Source organism: Salmo trutta, chromosome 39 (assembly GCF_901001165.1).
Source record: "Salmo trutta chromosome 39, fSalTru1.1, whole genome shotgun sequence".
Lineage (NCBI taxonomy): Eukaryota > Metazoa > Chordata > Actinopteri > Salmoniformes > Salmonidae > Salmo > Salmo trutta.
Window position 1 is genome coordinate 22,229,820 of NC_042995.1, and position 9,426 is coordinate 22,239,245.

Consider the following 9,426-nt stretch of genomic DNA (forward strand, 5'->3'; position numbering starts at 1 on the left):
CAGTGAAATGATTTTGATTGGTGATCTCAACTGGTGTTGGTTAATGCCGGTGTCTGATGATTTAAAAATGTTTTGTAATTCTATGAATCTTACCCAGTTGATTAACTCACCCACTCGCCCAAATCTAAAATGCCCAGATAAATCTACCCTGATTGATTTGATATTGACAAATGTTCCACATAAATATTCTGCGGTTGGTGTTTTTTGTAATGATTTAAGTGACCATTGTGCTGTTGTTGCTATTAGAAATACTAAGATTTCTAAGTCTAACCCGTGTTTTATTCGTAAGAGAAATCTGAAGTGTTTCATTGAGCAGGCTTTCTTTCATGATTTGTTTTATTTTGACTGGAGCAAGATTGAGCTTATCCCGGATGTGGAAACTGCCTGGAAATTCTTTCATGATGGTTTTCTCCAAATAGTAAACAGACATGCTCCATTCCGCAGGTTCAGGGTTAAAGAGAGGGATAATCCATGGTTTTCGTCTGAGCTTTCTTGCATTGTTCACGACCGTAATCTTGCCTGGGCTAAAGCAAGGAAATCGTGTTCTGATGCTGATTGGCTTGTTTTTAGGCAGTTACGAAACAAGTGTTCTTCTCTTCTCAGGATGGCCAAGTCTGATTATTTTATGTCTGTTACCACTGATAACCTGAATGACCCTAGAAAGTTTTGGAAGGCTATTAAGTCTATGTCTGGTAACAGTAATGTTAATGAATTACCCCTAATTGTCCCTAGAATTTCTAAGCAAACGGCTGGAGGTAGGGCTTTCTCCTATAGAGCTCCATTTTTATGGAATGGTCTGCCTACCCATGTGAGAGACGCAGACTCAGTCTCAACCTTTAAGTCTTTACTGAAGACTTACCTCTTCAGTAGGTCCTATGATTAAGTGTAGTCTGGCCCAGGAGTGTGAAGGTGAACGGAAAGGCTGGAGCAACGAACCGCCCTTGCTGTCTCTGCCTTGCCGGTTCCCCTCTTTCCACTGGGATTCTCTGCCTCTAACCCTATTACAGGGGCTGAGTCACTGACTTACTGGTGTTCTTCCATGCCGTCCATGGGAGGGGTGCGTCACTTGAGTGGGTTGAGTCACTGACATGGTCTTCCTGTCTGGGTTGGCGCCCCCCCCTTGGGTTGTGCCATGGCGGAGATTTTTGTGGGCTATACTCGGCCTTGTCTTCGGACCGTAAATTGGTGGTTGTAGACATCCCTCTAGTGGTGTGGGGGCTGTGCTTTGGCAAAGTGGGTGGGGTTATATCCTGCCTGTTTGGCCCTGTCTGGGGGTATCATCGGATGGGGCCACAGTGTCTTCTGATCCCTCCTGTCTCAGCCTCCAGTATTTATGCTGCAGTAGTTTATGTGCCGGGGGGCTAGGGTCAGTCCGTTTCATCTGGAGTATTCTCTTGTCTTATCCGGTGTCCTGTGTGAATTTAAATATGCTCTCTCTAATTCTCTCTTTCTTTCTTTCTCTCGGAGGACCTGAGCCCTAGGACCATGCCTCGGGACTACCTGGCATGATGACTCCTTGCTGTCCCCAGTCCACCTGGCCATGCTGCTGCTCCAGTTTCAACTGTTCTGCCTGCGGCTACGGAACCCTGACCTGTTCACCGGACGTGCTTGTTGCACCCTCGACAACTACAATGATTATTATTATTTGACCATGCTGGTCATTTATGAACATTTTAACATCTTGACCATGTTCTGTTATAATATCCACCCGGCACAGCCAGGGAGTTTTTCCTAGCCACCGTGCCTCTTTCACATGCATTGCTTGCTGTTTGGGGTTTTAGGCTGGGTTTCTGTACAGCACTTTGAGATTTCAGCTGATATACGAAGGGCTATATAAATAAATTTGATTTGATTTTGATTTGATTACCGTCATGTGTATTGAAGGACTCTGTTGCTATATATGACAAAACTGAAATGCTGAATTGTTTCAATGAGCACTTTGTATCATCTGGTAGACTGTTTGATTCAGTGTCCTCTGTCTCTGTACAACCTTGTGTGGATGAACCAGTGAGAGCTGGTCAAACTTTTAGCTTTTTGCCATTCTCAGTGCAGGTGGTACATAAGGCCCTGAAATCCTTAGACCAGAGAAAGCCTGCAGGTCCTGATCTTTTGGATCCCTGCTTTTTAAATCTGGCAGCTGATTTCATAGCTGAACCACTTACATATCTGTTTAATCTAACCCTGGAATGTAATTAAATTCCAAAGATCTGGAAATCAGCATTTGTCCTGCCACTTTTAAAAGGGGGAGATCCAACTCTTTTAAATAATTATAGGCCAATCTCAAAGCTGTCACCCCTGGTGAAAATACTTGAAACCCTTGTGAGTGACCAGCTAAAAGAGTTTTTATATACTAACTCTATTTTATCAATGTACCAATCGGGTTTCAGGAAGAAGCACAGCACAATTACAGCAGCCATGAAGGTTTTAAATGATATCGCTGAAGCTCTTGACAAGAAACAGCATTGTGTCTCACTTTTTATTGATCTCTCTAAGGCTTTTGATACAGTTGATCATGCTATACTAAGGCAGAGATTGTCGAGTGTAGGTCTTTCAGAGCATGCAGTTGCATGGTTTGTTAACTATCTGTATGATAGTGCACTCAATTTGATGGGCTTAGGTCTGTTAAAATTGTCTGTCTTAAATGGTGTGCCCCAAGGCTCTGTACTTGGTCCTCTCTTATTCACTATGTATATAAATAATTTAGACAAAAATGTCCAAAATGCACAACTTCATTTTTATGCTGATGATACTGTTATTTACTGTTGTGCTTTATCTCTTACAAAAGCTTTCCAGAACTTGCAAACTGCTTTTAATACTGTTCAACATACCTTGTCTCAATTGAAGCTTATCCTCAATACTGACAAAACAAAACTACTGGTGTTTTCTAAAGCAAGAAATAGACCTCTGAACCTTTCACCTATTACTACCTGTCAGGGCAAGGAGATTGAGGTTGTAACCTCATATAAATATCTTGGAATTTTGATTGATGATGGCCTCTCTTTTAAAATGCATATTCAACAACTTACAAAAAAATTTAAGCTGAAATTAGGATTTTATTTTAGGAATAAGGCTTGTTTTTCTTTTGAAGCCAGAAGGAGGCTAGTATCAGCTACATTTATGCCTTTACTAGACTATGGGGATATTTTATATATGAATGCTTCCGCTCAGTGTTTGAGATCAATTGACACCCTTTACCATGGCACTCTGAGATTTATTTTAAATTGCAAAACCCTTACGCACCACTGAACTTTGTATACCAGGGTTGGCTGGCCTTCTCTAGTCACTCGTAGGCTCAGTCACTGGTATACTTTTATTTACAAAGCCATTTTGGGTTTACTACCTTTTTATTTGGGCATTTTTATTGTTCAGAAATGTGGTGGGTACTCTCTTCGTTCGCGGGACTTTATCCTGCTAACTGTTCCAAATGTCCGAACTGAATTTGGTAAAAGGGCTTTTATGTACTCTGCGCCATCGTCTTGGAATGCCTTACAAAATACTTTTAAACTGGATGAACTTGTCCCGATTGGTATTTTTAAATCACGGATGAATGATCTGGAGACTGATTCCCTGACCTATCAATGTTTTTAATTTGCTGTTTTTGATTTTGTTATATTCTTTTCTAATTCTATGGTTTTTACTAGATTACTTGTAGTTTTTCATGTTGTTTGTCTGTAATTTTTGTAATGACTTGGTGCTGCCTATCTTGGCCAGGACGCTCTTGAAAAAGAGATTTTAAATCTCAATGAGCCCTTCCTGGTTAAATAAAGGTTAAATAAAATTAAAAAAATAAAAAAATAAAAAATTCATGCAGGGTAGTAAATGTTATGAGTTGGGATTATGGTTCATTGTTTAGCTAGCTAGATGTCTAAACAAATTACGCCACTATGCAAGTAACCATTTCAATAGAACGTTCATGATGTCAATGTGACAACTGTCGATAGATGTAGCTGGTAAATTTGCTCTGACCCATCTACTCCGATTTCAGAGCACTCACATCTGAGTGTGCCAGACCGCAGAATAACTGATGAATTTCCGAATGCTCAACACCCATTGAATATGGCCGGGGTCAGTAAACGTCGGCAGAAAAGCGGAATAAAATTGTTGCCAGAAGCACAGGTACCAACACTCTGGATAACATAAAAACAGCCTAACCAACTCTGCTAGGGCGAGTAAAATGGTCAAAGTGAGCTGTTCCCTCATGTGTCTGGAAGTAGCTAGCAAGCTAGCCAGTTAGTTTGGGTGCTTGACTGCTGTTGTGAGGTCAGAACGCTCGGATCAACCCTACTTCTCGGCCAGAGCGTAATGTGCCCTCTGAATGCTCCGAATTTACAAACGGACAATCTGACAACGCCCAGAGCGCACTCTGGCACTCCTGATTGAACTTACAACACATCCATAGTATAAACCCGACTAAACTCTTGACATCTTTGGATGTTTAGTACATGGCCTCACATGTGAATCCTTAAAGAGATGGGTGGGGCTAAGGCTTAAGAGGGTGTGAACGATGCTGAATGGGTGTAGACAAAGAAGAGCTCTCTAGTAGATGTACCAAAACATTCAAAGGGCCATTTCCTCAAAAAGTGAGGTTACAAGTTTATCAACTTTCAAAGCAGAATTACTTTCCCATTGTTCCTCAACTGTAGTGTATGATATACCATTTTCTAGCGCCGAGTTTCTACTTTTATCTAATGTAAAAAACAATTTCAAATTCTGCTACATGAGACCAAATCGAGCCGGTCGGTCCTTCTACGCGCTCTCCTCCTCCCACCTTTTACCTTCAGTGCACAACACATCAGCTGTCTGTGAACAGGTGAAAAAAAACTTTCCAAGCCAAACCTTCATATCATGACAGCTAACCACTACACAGAGCCTACATTGTTGTCATAGTCAACTTGAACTAACGCGTTAGTAAACCCGCTACAATCATACACTACAGTGTACAGTCAGAAAGAAGTTTAGCAGTTATACCGGTGTGCCCCGGTGGCAATAAATTAATAAAACCAAAAGCTTACCTTGACTTGGAAGAGTTCCAGTGTTGGATAGCCATAACAAGCTAGCTAACATAGAGTCCCTCTCTGTTTGTGCCGGGTGTTTGAGTAGGCTAAACTAGCTCGCTGCATTTGGTAGCTAAGTGAATATATATAGCTCACTGTCTCTTGCTTGCTTCTCAATTTTGGAAGAAATTAATTTGTTAAAAACTGTTCTATTGTCTCTCTCTCTTTCAGTCAACTACTTACCACATTTTATGCACTGCAGTGCTAGCTACAGTGGATATAAAAAGTCTACACACCCTGTAAAAATGTCAGGTTTTTGTGATGTAAAAGAAAGAGAAAGATAAATCATGTCAGAACTTTTCCTACTGTTAATGTGACCTATAATGTGAACAATTCAATTGAAAAACAAACTGAAATCTTCGAGGGGGAAAAATGAAAAATAAAAACCTTACAATAACCTGGTTGCATAAGTGTGCACACCCTCTTATAACTGGGGATGTGGCTTTGTTCAGAATTAACCAATCACATTCAAACTCATGTTAAATAGAAGTCATTACACACCTGCCATCATTTAAAGTGACTCTGATTAATCACAAATAAAGTTCAGCTGTTCTAGTAGGATTTTCCTGACATTTTCTTAGTTGCATCTCAGAGCAAAAGCCATGGTCCGCAGAGAGCTTCCAAAGCATCAGAGGGATCTCATTGTTGAAAGATATCAGTCAGAAAGGGTACAAAATAATTTCCAAAGCATTACATATACCATGGAACACAGTGAAGACAGTCATCATCAAGTGGAGAAAATATGGCACCACAGAGACATTACCAAGAACTGGACGTCCCTCCAAAATGTATGAAAAGACGAGAAGAAAACTGGTCAGGGAGGCTTCCAAGAGGCCTACAGCAACATTAAAGGAACTGCAGGAATTTCTGGCAAGTACTGGCTGTGTGCTGCATGTGACAACAATCTCCCGTATTCTTCATATGAATGGGCTATGGGGTAGGGTGGCAAGACGGAAGCCTTTTCTTACAATGAAAAACATCCAAGCTCGGCTGAAGTTTGCAAAAACAAACATCAAGTCCCCCAAAAGCACGTGGGACAATGTGTTATGGTCTGATGAAACCAAGGTTGAACTTTTTGGCCATAATTCCAAAAGGTATGTTTGGTGCAAAAACAACACTGCACATCACCCAAAGAACACCATACCCACAGTGAAGCATGGTGGTGGCAGCATCATGCTTTTGGGCTGTTTCTTCAGCTGGAACCGGGGCCTTAGTCAGGGTGGAGGGAATTATGAACAATGCTAAATACCAGGCAATTTTGGCACAAAACCTTCAGGCGTCCGTTAGAAAGCTGAAGATGAAGAGGAAGTTCACCTTTCAGCACGACAACGACCCAAAGCACACATCCAAATCCATGAAAGCATGGCTTCAGAAGAAGATTAATGTTTTGGAATGGCCCAGCCAGAGCCCAGACCTGAATCCAACTGAACATCTCTGGGGTGATCTGAAGAGGGCTGTGCACAGGAGATGTCCTCGCAATCTGACAGATTTGGAGCGCTTTTGCAAAGAAGAGTGGGCAAATATTGCCACATCAAGATGTCCCATGCTAATAGACTCCTACCCAAAAAGACTGAGTGCTGTAATAAAATCAAAAGGTGCTTCAACAAAGTATTAGTTTAAGGGTGTGCACACTTATGCAACCAGGTTATTGTGAGTTTTTAATTTTTCCCCCGCAAAGATTTCAGTTTGTTTTTCAATTGAATTGTTCACGTTATAGGTCACATTAAAGGTGGAAAAAGTTCTGACATGATTTATCTTTCTCATTATTTTACAAAACAAAAACCTGCCATTTTTACAGGGTGTGTAGAATTTTTATGTCCACTGTAGCTGTAGCTTATGCTTTCAGCACTAGATTCATTCTCGGATCCTTTGATTGGGTGGAAAACATGTCAGTTCATGCTGCAAGAGCTCTGACAGGAGGACGTCCTCCAGAAGTTGTCATAATTACTGTGCAAGTCTATGGAACGAGTTAACCATGAGCCTCCTAGGTTTTGTATTGAAGTCAATATACCCAGTGGAGGACAGAAGCTAGCTGTGTGTGCTGCTGAGGCTACTATTGACCTTCATTGCAGAACAGTGTGTTTTAATCCATTATTTGGTGACAAGTGAATATATTTAGTATATTCTTTTTTATGTTTCACAATTTATATTTTCATGAAGTTCACTGAGGAAGATGGTCCTCCCCTTCCTCCTCTGAGGAGCCTCCACTGGTCAAAAAATATATAATATTGATGGACACATAGCTAGAGAACTCATGGCTGTCTGAGTCTTACCATATTGGCACGGGCTATGGCTGTAACCTGAGTGGCAGGACAAACCATGCAGGTACACTACCTTCCCTTTTCCACTGAGAGAAGGTGACTGACATTCCTCTGTGTGCCTTCACACAGACCCAGGATATCTCTGTTTAAGCCAAGGACACCGGACACGGTCTATGAATCCTGTCACACCAGTGGCAGGCAATTAGAGAGCTGTAAAGTTCATGGTTTACGATAGAGTGGCTCCTCGCCAGCCAAACCCTTGATTGTTCCTAGGATGAATTTCACTAGACGCAGGGAATTTCACTTTGTGGGACCCTGGGTTTGTTTTGATCATGTCGGAGGGATTTCTAGGTCAGTGAGATGTGTTTCACACATAATCTACTAATTCTACCAATTGAAGCCAAACATAATTTAGACAAGGGTAGCTAGGCAACCACATACTGCAAGTCCTATAACCAATGGCAGGGGAAAATTTGCCTGGATGTTGGGCTGCAACTGAAATTCAGTGTGCGTCCTAAATGGCACCCTATTTCCTATATAGTTCACTACTATAGCTCACTACTTTTTCAATTTAGGGCCTTGTCAAAAGTAGTGCACTTTACAGAGAATAGGATGTCATTTGGGACACAGTCCCAGTCAGCCCAGGGCCTGGGGAGACCTGGCAGATGAGAGCCCACCAACGCAGGTGGGTGCCTGGGTGGAAGCTCTAATGGGAAGCCATCCATCCCCACTGCCTGCCTGGCATAACCCTGTCCATCACCGGCCTCCCGCCACCACGCCAGGGAAAACCAGCTGATAACACTGAGCTGTCAGCCACCCTAATCCCCCATCAATCAGAGGACAAAGGCTGTTGTCCGCCACACAGGCTAGGCGAAACGATGCAGAGCACATCAAACAGAGTCCCACCTGCACAGGGAGATACTAACCGTTTCAACAGAGCCACATAGAACATCCCTAGACAGCTGCATGCTAGCTGGGGCACATGATACTCATATAGACCACTAACACCTGGCTTTCTGGTGCTTACAAAGAAAGTGATTAAAAGTTATTTACAATGTGTCCCGTTGATTTGTAGCCTGGCATATACACTCTGTCCAGAAGAATAAAATGGGGGTTTCAAGTATCTATGTATCTATGGCTTGGAAATTATTTTGCAACGAAAACCAGTTTCTATTGGACAAATGCAGGTAAGTCCCTCCCCGCTTCGTACCACTTGCTTCCGCTTGGTTAATGGTAAACGGTTTCCGTTTCAAGAGTTAATGGATATAGCCTAATGTTGGAAAATATGTAGTAGACTATTGTTTAAAAATCAAATAAATAATCATTTAAGTGGCAAACAAACCAGATTAAAAGGGCGGGGGGTATAAAAATAAACGTCAGCCAAAGTAAGACACGTCAATATATTCCAAAAGAGCCCATTTTCCTTACCTGTTCCAGAATCTTTCGATACCTCTGGTTGGCTTGGTCTATCAACTCCCGAACTGTCCATTCTCCTTTACACGGAACGACCACTGCAGTTGCTCCAAAAGTTACAGTGACTTTCATGTTGTCTTTGTCATCCGAAAAAAAGTTATTTGAAGAACAGACCTTCTTTGATAATCTGTATATTCCTCTGTGATTCCTTCACATGCGAGAGGCTGCGAAACGCTTGTTACCGCACAAGCCTCAACCGAAACCGGAGCAAAGGTGTCACTGGACAAATTTACAATGGCCAAATGACACGCGCGCATTAAAAAGTACTACTCAAAACTACAGTTTACGATAATAAAACATATTTGCTTTTCTCAATTATCGGTCAAATTAATAAACGGAGTAGCCTTCCTTGTTTTGTCGGCTGAAATATACCTGTTGGTCATTGCACTGACATCCGGAAGTTGATCAACATAAATCACGTCATGGTAGGTTTCCACTAGTTACCACAAACACAGATTCAAAATTGGCTATAGTCCTATCGTAAAAAATGTATCAAAATAAAAATGAATTTAAGGTTAGGGAAAAGGTTAGCACTGCGGTTAGGTCTAAAATCAGATTTTAATAAGATACATTTTTGAAATGGGCATGGTTTATGACTGTGGCTGTGGTAACTAGTGACGACCCAATGTTAGGCTGTT

General features: G+C 41.7%; 1 protein-coding gene across 1 annotated transcript in view; it reads right to left on the reverse strand.

Annotated features, from left to right (window-relative positions):
• Positions 1–9,192, reverse strand: part of LOC115179418 (partitioning defective 3 homolog B) — a 197,880-nt gene extending 188,688 nt beyond the window's left edge. Inside the window, exon 1 of the mRNA XM_029740918.1 lies at positions 8,744–9,192. Within this exon, the coding sequence (XP_029596778.1) occupies positions 8,744–8,860 (117 nt within the window). The 5' untranslated portion in view covers positions 8,861–9,192. The remainder of the gene's footprint in view (positions 1–8,743) is intronic.
• Positions 9,193–9,426: the final 234 nt, after the last annotated feature.